The sequence below is a fragment of the Erinaceus europaeus genome, chromosome 2 (assembly GCF_950295315.1).
Source record: "Erinaceus europaeus chromosome 2, mEriEur2.1, whole genome shotgun sequence".
In the NCBI taxonomy this organism is placed as follows: Eukaryota; Metazoa; Chordata; class Mammalia; order Eulipotyphla; family Erinaceidae; genus Erinaceus; species Erinaceus europaeus.
Window position 1 is genome coordinate 9,278,336 of NC_080163.1, and position 20,356 is coordinate 9,298,691.

The 20,356-nt window shown below is 47.1% G+C and overlaps 1 protein-coding gene across 4 annotated transcripts in view; it reads right to left on the minus strand.

Annotated features, from left to right (window-relative positions):
• The window catches only part of LOC107523593 (zinc finger protein 211-like), a 50,967-nt gene extending 31,069 nt beyond the window's left edge, over nucleotides 1-19,898 (minus strand). Inside the window, exons 1-3 of one of the 4 annotated variants that reach the window (XM_060176690.1) lie at nucleotides 19,760-19,876; nucleotides 17,957-18,038; nucleotides 16,564-16,635 (exon numbers count right to left, since the gene is read on the minus strand). In XM_060176690.1, coding sequence (XP_060032673.1) covers nucleotides 16,564-16,569 — 6 coding nt within the window. In that variant the 5' untranslated portion in view covers nucleotides 16,570-16,635; nucleotides 17,957-18,038; nucleotides 19,760-19,876. Of the gene's footprint in view, nucleotides 1-16,563; nucleotides 16,636-17,956; nucleotides 18,039-19,759 lie in introns of all 4 variants that reach the window. The other 3 variants (XM_016195079.2, XM_060176700.1, XM_060176707.1) reach the window with 3 other exon arrangements.
• Nucleotides 19,899-20,356: the final 458 nt, after the last annotated feature.

Consider the following 20,356-nt stretch of genomic DNA (forward strand, 5'->3'; position numbering starts at 1 on the left):
ACATGGGCAACAAAAGGGAATAAATAAATAATAAAATATTTTTAAAAATTAATTTATATATGGAATTAGGCTTAGGTTTTACTCACTACAGTGGAGAGAGGTCCCTGTGGCTGGGTGGGAAGGACGCAGACACTCCTGAGAGAACAAAACCTCTCCTCAGGAGCCACTCCTACTGCCTCAGCACCCATGGGGGCATCCTCCTCACCTGAGAGTCGCCAGGCCACCACACTTAACCTGGTACACCACCTTCTTCCTTCCTCTCTATCTCCCCCTTCCCCTCTCGACTTCTTTTTAAAAAAATATTTATTTCCTTTTGTTGCCCTTGTTGTTTTTTAATTGTTGTTGTTGGATAGGACAGAGAAATGGAGAGAGGAGGGGAAGACAGAGAGGAGAGAAAGACAGACACCTGTAGACCTGCTTCACCATCTGTGAAGCGACTCCCCTGTAAGTGGGGAGCCAGGACATTGAACCTGGATCCTTATGCTGGTCCTTGCGCTTTGTGCCACCTGCGCTTAACCCACTGCTGTTGTTAAAATTCGTAGGCTCTAGCTGGCCGGGCTAACTTCACGGGCGGGTAACAGAGATGCAGAGACAACAGCTGGGCAGGGCAGCTGTAATTCTTTATTCAAGAACAACGGATTTATAAACTAAACCAAACTAATCACCAAACAGAATTCTGCTGTCTCTTTGCGGCGGCGCAAGCACTCTCCCTCACTCTCGAACTCTGGACCTCTGCAACTCTTCAACTCTCCAACTGTGGAACTCTCCAACTCTCTCTCTGGAACTCAGGAACCCTCTCTCGGGGTTCCTTGGGGCGGGGCCAAGCGGCCCGCGAAATTCGCAGGACTGATCCAATTCTCTTGGCGGGGGAGAACTAGAACCCAATGTAAAGCATACAACACACTGCGCTACCGCTGGACTCCCTCTCTCTCAACTTCTGTCTGTCTCCCCATTCCTCTCAATTGCTGGCTGTCTCTATGAGAGAGAGAGAGAGAGAGAGAGAGAGAGAGAGAAAGAAATCGAAAGGGTAGGGGGATACAGAGGAGAGAGACACCTGCAGCCCTGCTTCACCACTAGCAAAGCTTTCCCCTTGTAGGTGGGGACTGGAGGCCAAGCACATTGTAACATGTGCGCTCAACCAGGTGCACCACCACCCGGCCCCTAAAATATCCATGATTTCTGAGTTGGGAACCCGAGTGTTTGCTCACAGGTAGGCAGGCTGTTTGCTGAGGGAGAGAGAGTATGTCTCCTCGAGGCCTTTGTGGTCCTTGGTCCTTTAGCAGTTGTGAAACATGCTGACTCACTAGTGTGTGATGGGAAACACAAATTGTATAAAATTTCCTTCAGGGGCTAGGGGAGACAGCATAATGGTTGTGCAAAAGCCTTTCATGCCTGAGGCTCTGAGATCCCAAATTCAATCCCCAGAACCATCATAAGCCAGAACTGAGTGCATTGGACACCCCCCCCCCCCGTGTGTGTGTGTGTGTGTGTGTGTGTGTGTGTGGTGTGTATCTTTCTTTCTGTATCTCTCATTGAAATAAAGTATACAAATAATAATATTATTTCCCTTAGATTTGACCCCAAGAAAATGTGAATGGATTATATAGTTTAACATGACTGAATGCCGTAATATAATATTTGTGAGATACTGAAATTGATTTTTATTAGTGATTTAATATTGATTTACAAAATTATGAGATAACAGGGGTATAATTTCCCACTGTTCCCACCACCAGTTCACAGATATGGGCTGACTATTATTTCTATATGTATTTATATATATTTGTCCTTTTATTCCACCACCAGTTCACAGATATGGGCTATTATTTCTATATGTATTTATATATATTTGTCCTTTTATGCTATGGTCCTACCTTTTTTTTTTTAACCAGACCACTGATCAACTCTGGTTTATGGTGGTGCAGGGGACTGAACCTGGAACTTCGAAGCCTCAGGCATGACAGTCTGTTTGTATAACCATTATGCTATCTACCCCTGCCCGCCTTTTTTTTTTTTTTAAGATTTTATTTACTTACTAATGAGAAAAACAGGTGAGAGAGCACTCCGGCACATGTGCTGCTAGGGATCAAACTCAGGACCTCATGCTTGAGAATCCAGTGTTTTATCCTAATATTAAGCCATCTCCCGGACCACTCCTTCTCTTTCTTTTTAAGTCACACCTACTGCTTCTGAGTGCCCTCCTTTTTTTTTTCCTTGTGAGAAATATTTTATGAGCTTCTATTTATTCCATTGACCACCTCTTTGCAGTTATTAGAATACTGGAAGCAGTTTTCTTCCTTTTGTTTGTTTTGTATTGACACTGAAACGACTGTTGGCAATTTCCTATATTTAATATATTTAAATACTTAAGTTAGTTTTATTTTTTTAAATATTTATATGTGCTAATTAGAGACAAGAGGGGAATTAAAAAAACCTCTTTCCTCTCCTTTTTAAAAGATCTTTAAAATTAATTTATGGGAGTTGGGCGGTAGTGGGTTAAGTGCACATGGCGTAAAGCTAAAGGACCAGAGTAAGGATCCTGGTTCGAGCCCCTGGCTCCCCACCTGCAGGGGAGTCGCTTCACAGGTGGTGAAACAGGTCTGCAGGTGTCTTTCTCTGCCCCTCTCTGTCTTCCCTTCCTCTCTCCATTTCTCTCTGTCCTATCTAACAAAGATGACATCAATAACAACAACAATAATAACTATAACAATAAAACAAGGGCAACAAAAGGGAATAAATAAATATTTTTTAAAGATTAATTTATTAATTATTGGATAGAGAGGGAGAAATTGAGAGCAGAGGGGAGATAGAGGGAGAGAGACAGAGACACCTGCAGCCCTGCTTCACCACTTGTGAATCTTCCCCTCTTCAGGTGGGGACCAGGGGTTTGAACCTGGGTCCTTACACACTGTAGTGTGTGTGCTGAACCGGGTGTGCCACCACCTGGCCCCCCCCATCTCTCTTAACCAGAGAACTGCTCAGCTCTGGCTTTTGGTGTGTGTGTGGAGAAAGGCGCGGAGTTGAATCTATGACTTTGGAGCCTCAGGCATGCGAGTCTATGGTTATAACCATTATGCTATATTCCCCCCCCCAATAAAATCTTTCAAAAACAGAATTAAGGGGGGAGGAAGGTGATGGTGCTCCTTGTTAAGCACACATATCACCACATGCAAGGACCTGGGTTCAAGCCCCCAATCCCTAATTGCAGGCGAGAAACTTCACAAGTGGTCAGGTCATGCTACCGGTCTCTCTCTCTCTCTCTATCCCCCTTTCTCTCCATTTCTTTGCCTCTATCCAATAAATTATACAGAAAATATTTTTTCCCATTTTTGTTGTAGTTATTATTGTTGTCATTATTGTTGGATAGGACAGAAATGGAGAAATGGAAAGAGGGGAAGACAGACGGGGAGAGACAGACACCTGCAGACCTGCTTCACCACCTGTGAAGCGACTCCCCCGCAGGTGGGAAGCCGGGGGCTCGAACCCGGATCCTTATGCCAGTCCTTGAGCTTTGCGCCAAGTGCACTTAACCCACTGCGCTACCGCCTGACTCCCTGTAGGTTGCATTTTTACTACACCTCAAGAACCTTTAAATCTGCTTCCACTCAAGTCTGGGTCTTCTACTTCTGCAATAGAATGCCCAGAAGACTAAGCATCAGCACAGTGACTCTCAAGTCTCACTCTTTACCTGCTCCTCAGTAATGAGCAAACTGGAAGCAATGAGGGCTGTTCTCAAGAGTCACCAGAAACTCTGGTCACATTCTACACCCTTAGTCCACCATTGACTCTTAGTCCCAGGGTTTCTGCCCAGGCAGCAAAGATATCAGGAATTGAGGACATACGTATCCATGCTTCGCTCTGACATCATCACTGGTCAAGGAGAGCCCGAGAATTTCCATATGACTTGGCCTCACACAGCCGTGATGACCTGGCCACACATGGATGTGTTTGCACAATGGGCATATTCAGTCTCGTCTGCCAGACTCTCCAATCTGAATTATTCATAGCCAGTATTTCTTTTTCCTCCTTCTTATTGCCACTAGGGTCATTGCTGGGGCTCGGTATTGGAACTCTGAATCCATCACTTCCAGTAGCCATTTTTTTTCCTTCTAATTTTTATTCACTAGGACAAAAGTTGAAAGGAGGAGGGAAACAGTGAGAGGAAGAGACACTTGCAGACCTATTCACCCCTCGTGAAGTGTCCCCCCTGCAGGTGGGGAGGCTCAAACCCTGATCCTTGCACTTAGTAACTTTTTTAAAAAGTTTATTTATTCATGAGAAATGATAGGAGAGAAAGAACCAGACATCACTCTGTGCTGCCGGGGGATTGAACTTGGGAGCTCCTGCTTGAGAGTCCAAAGCCTTAGCCACTGCATCACATCCCGGAATATGTAACGTGTTCTAAACTAGATGCACTACCATCCGCCACCCCTCCTTTCTCACATTTGTTTCCTTCCTTTCTCCTTTCTTTCTTTGTGTTTGTGTGAGGGGGTTAAGCTTTTTATTTATTTATCTAAATTTTAAAAAATATTTATTTATTCCCTTTTGTTGCCCTTTTTTTTTATTGTTGTTACTGATGTCGCCGTTGTTGGATAGGACAGAGAGAAATGGAGCGAGATGGGGAAGACAGAGAGGGGGAAAGACAGACACCTGCATACCTGTGTCACTGCTTTTGAAGTGACTCTCCTGCAGGTGGGGAGCCGGGGGCTCAAACCGGGATCCTTATGTGGGTCCTTAACGCTTTGCGCCACCTGCGCTTAACCTACTGCACTACCGCCCGACTCTCAAGGGTGAAGCTTTTTATTGATTCTTTTTGTTTCTCTGCCTTTAAGCTCCTGTACTTTCCACCTAAAGTGACCTTTACGCTGCTTGGTGATCTTCATAAAGCAAATGAGACTGTGAAGAACAGTGACACAGAAACCGCTATTGGCAGGTTCTTTCCACGAATACTTCAGGTGAATGCTGGGAAATTGTGCCGATGCAGCCACATCTGTCATGCTGTCCCCTCAGGCTACTGCTAGTTCCTGCGAGAGTTGGGACATTCTCGGAGTGCCTGTTCAGCCATGTTGTGCCCTCAGGGCATTGTCTATATCCCTGCGATATTTGAAGTGCTTTGGTTACTCCTCCCCCCTCCCATTCTCACGAGAGTTATTATCCTATCCTGGAGTGCTATGGTCACTCCTCCCCCTTCCCATTCTTGCGAAAACTGCTCCTATAAAAGCCTTTCTTCGTCCGCACCTCGCTCTCTTGCCAGTGCTTCACTCCGGTGTTCAGATGCAAGAAAGGTTACTGCGTGAGGCGGCCATTTTCTCTACCTCCACGTGGCCCAACCTGCCTCTCTAGCACCCAACTCTGAGGTGCCAGCACAAATAAAGATTTGTGTTTCCTCTTCGCTCCGGACCCCCTCTCTCTCATCTCTGCAGCCCGTGCACAACAACAGGTGACATAGTGGAAACTTGCAGGCAACATAAAAGGAACGCTGGTGGTGGGAAACGTGTGGAATATTACCCCTCTTGTCCTATGGTTTTGTCAATATTTTCTATATTTTATTTTATGAATAAATTAAAAAAAAAGTAAAGTAGCTGGTAGATTAGTCGGTGCCCATCAGTCAAAAGGAGAGCCCAAACTTCCCCGTGCACATTAAGTGTTTCAAACCTTAGTACACAGCAGGCCTTTATTTATTATTTATTTATTTGGGGGTAGAAACACAAATTGAAAGGAAAATGGGGAGAGAGAGAGAGAGAGCGAGAGAGAGAGACACCTGTAGCAGGGCTTTGCCGTTTGTGAAACTTCCCTCCTGCAGGTGGGGGCTGGAGGCTTGAACCAGAGTCCTTGTGCACTGTTAACACTTGTGCACTCTACCAGATGTGCCACCACCCTGCCCTGACACAGCAGGACATAAACTAGTGCTGTGTGTACTAAATTCTGGTCTTCTAGGCTATTACGACACTTGGCTCCAAGGAATAGCTTCCCCTCGACAGTACTGAGAAATAAGCGACAAATGCTTGTAACGAGACTCTCAGTACAGGCTACTGCAGCAAAACACATTATGGGTGATTACAACTGCACCTTCCTGAAGGGTGTTATCTAGGCCCTCAAATGGAATCCAGGCAGACTCAGGTCCATAAGGCCCTAGATTCTGGTTTGTGAAGTTTTTGTCAGCAATGAAAATTAACACCAAAACTGGACCGAGAATTGCCCTGTCCAATTTAACTTTTCTTTTCTTCTCTTCCCTTCCTTCTTTACCAGAACACTGCTCAGCTCTGGCTGATGATGGTGCTGAGGGATTGAACCTGGGACCTCAGAGGCTCAGGCTTGACAGTTTGTTTGCATCACCATTATGCTGTCTCCCCTGCCCCCTGTCCAACTTTCTGTTCCATTTAAGGCACAAAGGCTCGGTGGAATAGCTCCCACAGTCCGTCAGTCTAAATTTTTTTTTCAAATCTTCCCTAACAGCAAAAAGAACCCATGAAATTAAAGGTGACTGTAATCATAAAGTCTGTATTATTGCTCAAACCAGAACACATGGGGGCAACCAGTTGGGTGACCTGGAGGTTGGAAAAACCTGTCATAAGGTGGAGTTGGGGGTTGGTAGATAGCATAATGGTTATACAAAGAGACTCTCAGACCTGAGGCTCCAAAGTCCCCGGTTCAATCTCCCACACTACCATAAGCCAGAGCTGAGCAGTGCTCTGGTAAAACAAACAAAAAACCTGTACAGGCTGGGGTGATAGCACCAAGATCGTGTCAAAGGTTTTCATGCCTGAGACCTCAGAGGCTGCAAGTTCAATCCCCAGCATCACCATAAATCACAGCTGAGCAGTGCTCTGGTAAAAAGGAGGTGGGGGGGGGGCATAAAAGAAACACCTGTCACAAGTATGTGAGAACAACAATGTCCATGAAGGACGTAAAACATTTTTTTTTTTTGCTGGTGCATTTAATCTTTATTTATTGGGTAGAGACAGCCAGAAATTGAGAGGGTAGAGTGTGAGATGGAAAGACAGGAGAGACAGCTGCAACACTGCTTCACCACTTACAAAGATTTTCCCCTGAAAATGGGAACCAGGGGCTCAAACCTGGGTCCTTGCACATTATAACATGTGTGTTCAACCAGTTGCACTACCACATGGCCCGTAACTCAGCTTTCTTTCTTCCCCTTTTTTAAAAACATTTTTATTATATTTACTGGACAGAAACAGTCAGAAATTGAGAGGGAAGGGAGAGGTAGAGAGACAGAGAGACACCTGCAACACTGCTTCACCATTTGTGAAGCTTTCCCCCTGCAGGTGGGGACCGGGGTTCGAACCTGGGCCCTTGTGCACTGTAATGTGTGTGCTCAACCAGGTACGCCACCACCCAGCCCCGTAACTCAGCTTTCTTATAATACAGTTTGGAGAGAGACTACAAAGTTCTGCCTTCCCTCAGAATATTAGGAAGCTAGGCTGGAGAAGTTGAGATGGCTTCAGACGTTGGCACTGAGAATGACAGATCTAACAAAGAACCCAAGAGGCCTGGAAGTGCAATGTTGACCCTTGAGAGCTTGCCTTGTACCCAGGATCCATCAGGTTCCTCCCCAGGGGTTCGTATTCAGATGTGAGGTCCAACATCTCATTGATGTCTCCCCCTTATGTGTAGTGACAGAGCTCTTCTGCATGTTTGTCCCGTTGCATTGAAAGCACCCCTAGAGCCTGCCTGCAAGGTGAACTTTCTGGTGCCGGATGAGGTGGGAGCTCAAGCCGTAGGCTTTCCCACACTTGCTGCACTCATATGGCCTTTCTCCAGTGTGAACTTTCTGGTGCCGAACAAGGTGGGAGGTTCTGATGAAATCTTTCCCACACTTGCTGCACACAAAAGGTCTTTCACCTGTATGGACTCTCTGGTGTGCGATGAAGTCAGAGCTCCTACTAAAAAACTTCCCACATTCAACACACTCAAAAGGCCTGGCCTCCGTGTGAATTCGCTGGTGCTTAATGAGGGTGTATCTGTGGCCGAAGCACTTCCCACAATCGCTGCAAACGTAAGGATTTTCTCCGGTGTGGATGGTCTCGTGTTGGACCAGTGTGGATTTGTGTCTGAAGACTTTCCCACAGTCGTTGCATTTATAAGGTCTTGCCCCATTGTGAACTCTCTGGTGTACAATTAGGTTGGAGTGATGACTAAAGTATTTCCCACACTCGCCACACTTATAAGGCATTTCTCCAGTGTGAACTCTTTTGTGCTGAGTCAGGTTGTCTTTGCGGCTGAAGGTTTTCCCACACTCGCTGCACTCGTAAGGACGCTCCCCAGTATGGGTTCTCTGATGCTGGATAAGTGTGGCTTTGCGGCTAAAAGCCTTCCCACAGTCACTGCAGTCGTATGGTTTTTCTCCTGTGTGAATTCTCTGGTGCTGGACAAGAGTGTCTTTGCGGCTGAAGGCTTTCCCACACTCACTGCACTTGTAGTGCATTTCTCCAGTGTGAAAGGCCTCCCCACTCTCAACGTGTCTTTCCTTCCTCTTACTGTGGTTGTTTTTTTGTTGATGACTCTCCAAACTGGCCTGGATGTTCTTCTTCTGTTCTTCCTCACATGGAAAGGGCTTCTCAACAGGTGAGGTTATATGAAAACGCTACTGTTCTCGACACAGGAGACTTTGCCTTTGTGGCTTCTAAAGGATTTCTCTGCATGGCATTGCCTTGAGTTCAGGTTTGCATCGAGCTGGAACTGTCTCCTACATGCTCTGCATGTATGAAGTTTCAGTCAGTAGCGTAAGGTATCATTCAGAATGGGGCTACCTGTGTCACAGGGTTGAGTTATCTGTGTAGATGAACCTGCCTTGGAAGAGCTGTAGTGTGACGCTACTACAGAAATGCTCTTCCCAGAAGGTACCTCTTTATCATCTGCTTCACACCAACAACCTGAAGACAAGACAGGTGCTGTTGAAATAACTGCTGACTTTGTGGGAAGGGGCTACACCTTCAGAAATATCTAATCTGCCCAGAACTGAGTCCAGGGAATTATCAGGGCTGCTGTTTGGGGATCAGGTTAAGGAAAGAGCTACAGTGCAGGACTGGGTTTTAGCCATCGAATGGAGGAGTTTCATAATCAAAGACACATGCAGGGCATTTATAGCTTGGGAAGAAGCAGATAGAATCTTTAACTTACTCTTTGCATGTAGCTTTTTGAAAGGTCCTGGCTATTGGTGAGAGGTGAGTGCTATCCAGGAATTTATGTCCAGGCACAGGAAAATCTGATTTAGAAAACTAGAAACTCGCATTCAAGAACTATTAAAAAATTTTTTTTCTTAAATTCTTTTTACTTATTTCATAGGACAGAGAAACTGAGAGGGAAGGGGAGATAGAGTGGGAAAGAGAAAGAGAGATACCTGCAGCCCTGTTGCACCATTTTGTGAAGCTTCCTCCCTGCAGATGGGGAGAAGGGGCTTGAACTTAGGTCCTTGCACTTGGTAATATGTGGACTTAACCAGGTGTGCCACTGCCCAGCCTCAAGAACTTGTGTTTTTTTTTTTAATTTCTTTATTGGGGAATTAATGTTTTACATTCAACAGTAAACAATAATAATTTGTACATGCATAACATTTCCCAGTTTTCCATATACCAATACAACCCCCACTAGGTCCTCTGTCATCCTTCTTCCTCAAGAACTATTTTAAGAATACATGTCATGACATGTCAGCATAGTCCTGAAGCATACTGCAGGGCAGGGGGTAAAGCATAATGGGTATGCAAAGCAACTTTCATGTCTGAGGCCCTGGAGGTCCCAGGTTCAATATTCAGTCCCTGTACCACCATAAACCAGGGCTAAGCAGTTCTCTGGGAAAAACAAAACAAAGCAAAAAACAAAAACGAAACAAACAAACAAACAAAAATACCAAGGGACAGCACTATAATAAAGTGTGGATGCCATGGGTTGGGTGTCAGAAGAGAAATGATGACAAGTGTGTATGGGTGTGTGTGGAGGGGCAGGCACTGATGCAACTGGTTGATTGCACATGTTACAATGCCCAAGGACTTGGACTCAAGCCCTGGCCCTCACTTGCAGGGGGAAAACTTTGCCAGTAGTGAAGTCATGTGGCAGGTGACCCTCTGTCTCTTTCCCTCTCTTTTTTTTCAACCAGGGTTACTGTTCGGGCTTTGTTCTGGCAAAAATCCACTGCTCCTGGTGGCCATTTGTTTCATTTTATTGGATACGCTAGAGAAAAATTGAGAGGGGATAGGGAGATAGAGAAGGAGAGAGACAGATACCTGCAGATCTGCTTCACCATTTGTAAAGCATCGCCTCTGCAGGTGGGGAGCCGGGAGCTTGAACCTGGATCCTTGTGCGGGTCCGTGAGCTTAGTACTACATGTGCTTAACTGGGTACGCTGGGTATGTCACTTGCCTGGTCCCCTCTATCAGATAAACAAATAAATAAAATGTTTTTTAAAAAAGACAAAAAAGAAGGAGGAGGAGAATAAAAGAGAGAGAGAGAGAAAAGAAAAAAGAAATGACATGCATTGAGTGTCCAGGTCAGGAAAGAAATGAGATCCAAGGCTTGAGCACCAAACAGGAGTGGACACAACACAGGATCTGATGCTATTTGAACTCTCTGTGAAACGCCTGCTCACCAGGGTCCATCCATGACCTACTGGCACTCAAGAGTTCTTTCCTCTGCTATAGTTCAGCAAACAGACAGAATCTGAAAGACACATGTCAGAAAGGAAAGACACAGAAAGTCAGAGGGAAAGCATGCCAGAGCAGTTCTCTCAATAAGAGATGAGAAGAAAAAAAAAAAAAAAAAGAGAGAGAGAGAGAGAGATGAAAAGAAAATGAAATACAAAGTGGGTGGTTAGGTGGTGGAACACAGAGTAGAGAGCAGATATCACTATGCCCAAGGACTGGGTTCAAGCCCCTAGTCCCCACCTGCAGGAGGAAACTTTCTTCTCCTATACCACCTCTTTTCCTGCTCAATTCCTCTCTTTTTCTCTTTTAGTAAAGCTGTTTATTTGCTTTTTAAGTTTTATCAGAGAGATATAGAGAAAGATAAATACCACAGCCCTACTCAGCTCTGGCTGATGGTGGTTCTGGGGATCGAATATGGGACTACAGAGCCTCAGGCAAGAGAGCCTTTTGCAAAGCCATCATGCTGTCTCCCCAGCCTTTCCTCTCAATTTTTGTCTCTGTCAAAAAGGGGAAAAAGGAGGGGGGGGAGTGAGGAGTGCTATAAAAAAGGAATAAAAAGAGACAGGACTGCCAGGAGTGGTAGGTTCATCGTGCAGGCATCAAGCCCCAGCAATAACCTTTGCGGCAATAGATAAATAAATCAATACATCTAATGGGGAACATCAGGAATGCATTGTAGGAACAACCCAATAAACTCCATAAACAGTGACCATGAACACAATTAAAAATACAAGCCCAAGGAAATGATGGCAGAAGGAGGCAGGATTTAGATTCAGAGGTATTATGAGAGTAGACCGAGTCTTCCAGCCAGGAAAAGGTCCATGAGGAGGTATTTATAAGGCTACCACAAGACTCTCAGACCATCAAACTCTCCTTGATGAAGGCTTGGGGCAGCAGGGATTACGGAACATGAAGACACAAGTTGTACAAAAAAAAAAAAAAGGGCAAAAGCAGGGAACCTGTGTGAAGATGTAAGAAAAAGTAGCAGTGGGGAGTTGGGTGGCAGCGCAGCGGGTTAAGCACAGGTGGTGCAAAGCACAAGGACCAGTGTAAGGATCCCTGTTCGAGCTCCCTGCTCCCCACCTGCAGGGGAGTCGCTTCACAGGCAGTGAAGCAGGTCTGCAGGTGTGTCTGTCTTTCTCTCCCCCTCTCCTCTCCATTTCTCTCTGTCCTATCCAACAATGACATCAATAACAACAACAATAAAACAAGGGCAACAAAATGGAATAAATAAATAAATAAATAAATATTAAAAAAGAAAAAGTACCAGTGGTCCAGGAGGTGGGGCAGAGAACTCTCAAGCATGAGGTCCTGAGTTTGATCCCCAGTAGCACATGCACCAGAGTGATGTCTGGTTCTTTCTCTCTCTCATTCCCTACCCCTCTTATCACTAAATAAATTATATATATATATATATATATATATATATATATATATATATATATATATATATATCAGTGCAGGACTGGTTGGAGGTACAATCAGTGGAGCAGAAAAACATGTTACCGTGCACAAAGACCCGAGTTCAAGCTCCTGATCCCCACCTGCAGGAGGGAAGCTTCACGCGTGGTGAAGCTGTGCTATGAATGTCTATCTCTGTGTCTCTCTCCCTTGCTATCTTCCCTCTCCCCCCTTGGTTTCTATCTCTACTCAGTAAATAATATTAAAAAAAAATAAAAAAAATAAAAATGCCAAAAATGCCAGTGCCAGCTATGGAAGGGGCCTTTGGGGGAGGGAGGAAGAATGGAGTGCAACCCAGAAGACGTGGCTGTGCACACCCTCCCCAGGAAGGCCGCAGCGTGGAAAGCTCCTCATTCTGACCCCCGCTGGCCAGGGGAGACACATCACCGTCGCCAGTCTCAAGACCCCGCAAGAAGTGGATAGTGCAACACAGGGGCAGCTCTCCCACTGGGTCGCCTGGCCTCCCGTCACACATTCACTTGTCCCACTCCTGCCAGGCCCCGCACACATCAGATACCAGGTTAGTGTGGGTCTGGTTCTTCATTTTATATCTTTTTAAAAAAATGTTTTAATCTTTATTTATTTATACGATAGAGACAGCCAGAAATTGAGAGGTGAGAGGGTGACAGAGAGGGACAGACAGACACCTGCAGCCCTGCTTCACGACTCATGAAGCTTCCTCCCTGCAGGTGGGGACCGGGGGCTCGAACCTGGGTCCTTGTACACTGTAACATGTGCACTCAACCAGGTGCGCCACCACCTGGCTTCACTTTCTTTCTTTCTTTTTAAAAATATTTTATTTATTTATCAAGGAGAGGGATAGGAAGAGAGAGAGAGAAAGAACCAGACATCACTCTGGTACATGGGCTGCCAGAGATTGAACTCTGGACCTCATGCTTGAGAGTCCAGTGCTTTATCCACTGCGCCACCTCCCAGACCACCTGGCTTCACTTTCTACTGAGTGTTCTGCCCTGCTAAGATTGACGGGCGGGTGGGCAGACACTGAACAGTCTAAAGGTCTGAGTACAGGGCTGGGCCTTCATACCAACCAGAATTCTGCTTCAAATCCTTAGTACCGGGGCCAAGTGGTGGCACACCTGGTTGAGCGCACATGTTACAATGTGCAAGGACCCAGGTTTGAGCCCCCGGTCCCCTCCTACAGGGGGAAAGCTTTGCAAGTGGTGAAGCAGGGCTCCAGGTGTCACTTTGTCTCTCTCTCCCTCTCTCTCTTTTTAAAGAACTTTTTCTGCAGTTCTTTTTTTTAATGTTTTATTATCTTTATATATTTATTGGATAGAGACAGAACCTGAGAGACCATGGGGAGATAGAGAGGGAGAGAGACAGAGAGACACCTGTAGACCTGCTTCACTGCTCATGAAGCTTTCCCCGTGAAGCAGGTGGGGAGTGGGGGTCCCAAGCTAGGTCCCTGAGCACTGTAACATGTGCACTCAACCAGGTGAGCTACCATCTGGCCCCTCTCCATCTTCCCACTTGATTTCTGGCTGTCTCTATTCAATAAATAAATAAATATAAATAATAATAATAAAAAATCCCTGGAACATGATGGCAGAGGACCTAGTGGGGGGTTGTACTATTATGTGGAAAACCGGGAAATGTTAAGCATGGGCACACTATTATCCCCAATAAAGAAATTTAGTAATAATAAAATCTTTAGTACCATAACCCTTGGACCATGGATTCAAATCTCCTCACTGTATCCATCCATCCATCTATCCATCCATTCATCCATCCATCCATCCATCCATCCATCCATCCATCCATCCATCCATCCTTCCTTCCTTCCTTCCCCTCTCTCTGTCTCTCTCTCTATTTCTTTCTTTTTACCAGAGCACTGCTCAACTCTGGTTTATGGTGGAGGTGGTGGTGGGGATTGACTTTGGTGCCTTAGGCATGAGAGTCTCTTTTGCATAAACACTATGCTATCTATCCCCACCCACATCACTTCTTTCTTTTAAAAAGATTTTATTTATTTGACAGGGTGAGAGTGGAGAGAGAGAATGGGAACTGACTGACTGACTGCTGTCATATGCAGTGCCTGGGGTAAAATCTGGGGTCTCCTACGTACAACATGCATGGCATGCATTCTACCTGCTGAGTCACCTGCCTGGCCCCTACATCATTCTTTCGGACGTGTGTGTGTGTGTGTGTGTGTGTGTGTGTGTGTGTGTGTGTGTGTGTGTGTTTGTGTGTGTGAGAGAGAGAGAGAGAGAGAGGGAGGGAAGGAGGGAGAGGGAGAGGGAGAGGGAAAGGGAGAGAGAGGTGGTGGGGAGGGAGAGAGAGAAGACAGACCACTGTTCAATTCTGGCATGTCACAGTGCTGGAGGTCAAATCTGAGTCCTCAGGAATTTAAGTCCTATATTCTTTTTTTTTTTTTTTTTGCCTCCAGGGTTATTGCCGGGACTCGGTGCCTGCACCAGGAATCCACTGCTCCTAGAGACCATTTTCCCCCCTTTTATTGCCCTTGTTTTATCATTGTTGTGGTTATTATTATTGTTGTTGTTGCTATCGTTGAATAGGACAGAGAGAACTCAACGGGGTGGGGGGGGACAGAGAGGGGGAGAGAAAGACAGACACCTGTAGACCTGCTTCACCACCTGTGAAGCGACTCCCCTGCAGGTGGGGAGCTGGGAGCTCGAACCGGGATCCTTATGTTGGTCCTTGCGCTTTGCACCATGTGCACTTAACCCGCTGTGCTACCTATCTAAATCCTATATTCTATGGCAGGCGGGGGAGATAGCATAATGATGATGTAAAAACCCTCTGGAGGACCCAGGTTCAATACCCCGCACCACCACAAGCCAGAGGTGAGCAGTGTTCTGGTTGTAAATATGTAAATGAAGACTTTATCTGGAGACCAGGTGATAGCTCATCCAGTAGAGCACACACACCAAGTCCCCGCCTCGCCTTTTTTTTTTTCTCACTAGAGCACTGCTCAGTTCTGGGTTATGGTGGTGCGAGGGACTGAACCAGGGAATTTAGAGCCTCAGGCGTGACAGTCTCTTTGCACAACCATTATGTTCTCTATCCCTGCCCACACACCAGGTTTCAAGTCTCTAGTTTCCAACTGCAGGGGTAAAGCTTCTGAGCAGTGGGACAGTGCTGCCGGTGTCTCTCCTCTAAGTCTCTCTCTCTCTCTGTGTCTCTCACACTCTATAAAATAAATAACAACAATAAAAGGCGACCAGGAATGGTGGCGTTCTGCAAGGACCAAATCCCAGTGATAACCCTGATGGCTATAAAAACAAAATATTTTATTTTTGCAAGTGGCGGGGGAGACCAAGACCAGAGATCTGCTCAGCTCTAGTATACGGAGGTGGAAGGGATTGAACCTGTGCCCTCTGGGGCCTCAGGCATGAAGGCCTGCTATGCAACCCCTGTGTTCTCTCCCCAGTCCCACATCACTCTCCAAACCACCCTCCCTTACAGCTTGACAGACACCCACATCATGGGCTTCACTCAAAAGAAATCTGCACGCGGCATCTGGAATGTGGTTGCTTTATGCATCCCCCACCACTATGGCTTATATGCGAAAGGTCCTTCCTTGGTTTGATCCCTGGCACCACTGATTGCCAGAGCTAAGCTGGTGCATGCTGGGGCTGGTCCCTGGCACTAAGCAACAAGCAAAAACACTGAACTCTCACTCAACATCCGTGCTTACTGGCTTCTGACCCAAGCAGAATGGCTCCCCACGAAACGAAACCAACCTGCCCGTGAGCTAATCTACCCGTGAACTACAGCTCCTAGGGGCCCACAGATGTCGGAAAGACACAGCAGAGAGGGGGCCGGGCGGCAGTGCTCCTGGCGTGAAGCCAAGAGACCGGCTCATGGATCCGGTTTTAGCCCCAGCTCCCCACCTGTAGGGGGGACAATTCACAAGTGGTGAAACAAGGCTGCAGGTGTCTCTCTTCCTCTCTGTCCTGTCTCCACTTCCTCCTTCCTTCCTTTTTTTTTACCAGAACTGCTCAGCTCTGGCTTATGGTGAGATAGAGGATTGAACCCGGGACTTCAAAACCTCAGGCATAAGACAGTACAACCATTATGCTATCTCTCTACCTTTTTTTTTTTTTTTTTTTAAATATTTTTATTTATTTTTGAGAAAGATAGGAAGAGAGATAGAGAAAAAAACAGACATCATTCTGATATATATGCTGCCGGGAATTTGAACTTGGATTCATGCTTGAGAGTCCAGTGCTATATCCGCTGCACCGTCTCCCAGACCACCATTTCTGACTATCTATATCTAATAAATAAATCAAGATAATAAATAAAAAATAGAGAAAAAAAGAAACTGAGCACATTTCCACCCTCAATCCTCAGGCCGAGAACTGTGGGGTCATCTTTCGAGTCCTCCCCTTCCTTCCCCCCTCCCCCATATATGAACAGTTAAACACAAAAATCTAGAATTCAAGCCCTTGCCTCTCACCTCCATAGCTAGCACTCTGGTCCAGCCGTCAATAGTCCTCTGTCCTCATCTGCGCAGAATCTTTTCTACTCTCTGTGCAGACAAGAGAAGGCTGTTAAGGCTTGAGTCAGTCAATCCCTTCCTGGCCCCCAGTCTCCCTTGACATCCAATGCTCTGAGAATCAGAGCCCAGTCCCACAGAAGGCCATTCCAGAGTAGAACACCAGCCCCTGCTCTGCTTAGACCAGACTTAGAGAAGAACTGAGGTTCCCTGAACACTCCCAGCTCAGCCCAAGTGACAGACAGATGGAGAATGCTGGTTCCTGAGTCCAGTACGATTCCACAATAGACTTCCTTCCACTGACGAATGCAGAGAGATACCCTTCCATAGAACTCCAGGATAAAAACCAACAAGGGCAGGGGTAGACAGTATCATGGTTCTGCAAAAGACTTTTATGCCTGAGGCTCCAAAGTCCCAGGTTCAATTCTCTGGACCACTATAAGCCAGAGTTGAGCAGTGCTCTGGACAAAACAAAACAAATAAACACACACACACAAAAAAGAAATAAATGGAACACAGCCTTTGATGACACTAAGGTCAATGAATCCAACTGTAAGCAGATAGGCAGATTACAATCCCCAAAAGAAGCAGTGCTCTGGTTTGTCTCTGTGTCTTTCTCCCTACATATATACTTCTCTCTTTTAAAAAATTTTTAAAGTTTATTATTGGATAGAGACAGAGGAATTGAGAGAGGAGGGGGAGACAGAGAGGGAGAGAGACACCTGCAGCCCTGCTTCACCACTTGCAAAGCTTTCCCCCTGCAGGTGGGGACCAAGGGCTTGAACCTGGGTCCTTGTGCACTATAATGTGTGTGCTTACCAGGTCCCCACTCTCTCTTCTTTAAAATTGTTTTATTATCTTTATTTATTTATTCCATAGAGACAGTCAGAAATCAAGAGGGAAGGGGGTGATAGAGAGGGAGAGAAACAGAGAGACAGCTGCAGCACCACTTCACCACTAGCAAAGCTTTCCCACTTCAGAGGGACCAGGGGCTCGAATCTGCGTTCTTGTCCATTGTAACATGTGCACTCAACCAGGTGCACCATTGCCTGGCTCCTCTTTCTCTCTTTTTTAAATTAAAAAAGTTTTTGCCTCCAGGGGTCTTGGTACCTGCATTAAGAATCCACTGCTCCTGGAGACTTTTTTTTTTTTTCCTTTTATTGCTGTCATTATTGTTGGACAGGACAGAGAGAAATGGAGAGAGGAGGGGAAGACAGAGAGGGGAGAGAAAGAGACACCTGCAGACCTGCTTCACCTCTTGTGAACAGGGATCCTTACACTGGTCATTGTGCTTTGCCATGTGTGCTTAACCTGCTGCACTACCACCCGGCCCCCTATTAAAATTTTTTTTTACCTTTATTTATTGGATACTGGAACATGTGCGCTCAACCAGGCACATTACCACCCGGGGCCTTTCCCTGTGTCTCTCTGTCTGTCTGTCTGTCTCTCTCTCTCTCAAAAAAAAAAAATATATATATATATTTAAAATTTTTTTAATTTACTTATTCCCTTTTATTACATTTGTTGTTTTATTGTTGTAGTTATTATTGTTGTTATCATTGTTGGATAGGACAGAGAGAAATAGAGAGAGGAGGGGAAGACAGAGAGGGGGTGAGAAATACAGACACCTGCAGACCTGCTTCACTGCCTGTGAAGCGACTCCCCTGCAGTTGGGGAGCCGGGGGCTCGAACTAGGATCCTTATGCCGGTCCTCGTGCTTCGCGCCACGTACGCTTAACCCGCTGCACTACTGCCCGACTCCCTCAAATAAAATATCTGACAAAGAAAATCCGCAAGACAAAGCCACTCACCACACTGGCTTGCTAGGTCAGGGTGGGGGCAGGGTTGAACGGCACCCCCCACAGGCTGCAGCTCGTGCAGGGGTCTTGGCACTGTGGCCCGTACAGCCACGTGGTGGGGAGCGGGAGGTGGGAGTGTCAGGCTCCCACAGGGGCCTCACAGATCCAACTGGCCCCCAATCTCTGCCGTGCCTTGTCGAGGAGGGACTCAGGTTGTCTGGCCTCAAACACTCAGCCCTCCCTTGGGGTGCTGGGGCTCCACCCCAGGTCACGCTCATGGCAAGGTGCCCACCCACCCCCTCTACGCGCCTACCTATATAGGGGCACCCACCCCCCTATTTATTTACTTAATAGAGACAGACAGAAACAGGGAAAAACCCGGTTCAAACCCCGGCTCCCCACCTGCAGGGGAGTCACTTCACAGGCGGTGAAGCAGGTCTGCAGGTGTCTGTCTTTCTCTCCCCCTCTCTGTCTTCCCCTCCTCTCTCCATTTCTCTCTGTCCTATCCGACAACGACAACAACAATAATAACTACAACAATAAAACAACAAGGGCAACAAAAGGGAATAAATAAATAAAATAAATATTAAAAAAAAAAAAAGAAACAGGGAAAAAGACAGACACCTGCATCACTTCTACACCTTTTGTGAAGCTTTCTTCCTGCAGGTGGGGACTAGGGGGCTTGAACCTGGGTCCTTGTGCACAGTGACATGTGCGCTCAACCCGGTGCGCCACTACCTGCCCCACCCTTTTTTTCTTTTTTACAGAGCAGTGCTCAGCTCTGATTTCTGATGGTGCTGGGGGTTGAACAGGAGACCTGAGAGCCCTGCATCCCGGGACCCCCGCACTCTCGTGCCCTACAACCGGGACCCCTGCACACTCATGCCCTGCACGCCTGTGCCCTGCACCCGGGACCCCGGCACCCTCGTGCCCTGCACCCCAGCACCCTCGTGTCCTGCACCCCGGGACCCCTGCGCCACCGTGCCTTGCACCCCTGCGTCCTGCACCTCGGGACCCCTGCGCCCTTGTGCCCTGCACCCCGGGACCCCTGCAACCTGCGACCCCTTCACCCTCGTGCCCTGCACCCCGGGACCCCTGCGCCACCGTGCCCTGCAACCCAGCACCCTCGTGCCCTGCACCCCGGGACCCCTGCAACCCCTTCACCCTCGTGCCCTGCACCCCGGGATCCCTGCGCCACCGTGCCCTGCACCCCGGGACCCCTGCGTCCTACACCCCGGCACCCTCGTGCCCTGCACCCCGGGACCCCTGCAACCTGCTACCCCCTCACCCTCGTGCCCTGCACCCCAGCCTGCTTCCCAAGGGCGTCTCTGCGCCCGGTGCACAGCTGTCTTCCTCACACTCGCCTCTTCGGGGTCCATCGGCCGCCGCCATCGACCTGGGACACACACAGCCGCCGTCCGGATGCACACCTGCCCCGGGCGCCCAGCGCCCAGCGCCCCGCTCCCAGGAAGCCACGGGGCAGGGAGACCGGAAGTCCCGCCCTGACGTCGTTACGGGCTGCAACGCCTCTCCCAGGGCGGCGCAGAGGGTTCTGGGTAACGTAGTCACAGATAAATATAGATACACACAGACAACAGACACACACAGACAGGCACACCGACAGACAGACACAGACACACACACGGACAGACACACACACAGACAGACACACACACAGACACACTCGTTAGAGAAGTTGAAGATCAATTTTTTATAACTACATATTTTAAATATTTATTTATTATAGAGATCAAAGGAGATCAATTTTTTAAAATATGCTTCTTTTTATTAGACTTCACAGTGACCCAGGCTTTTGCTAAACCACAGCATCCCCACACCAGAGGGCTGTGTCCCCACCCCCTCCACTGGAAACTGCCCGGGTTCTCCTAAGGTTGCAGTTACAGGATGATATTTGTTTTTAAATATATTTGATTGATGAGAAATATAGGAGAGGA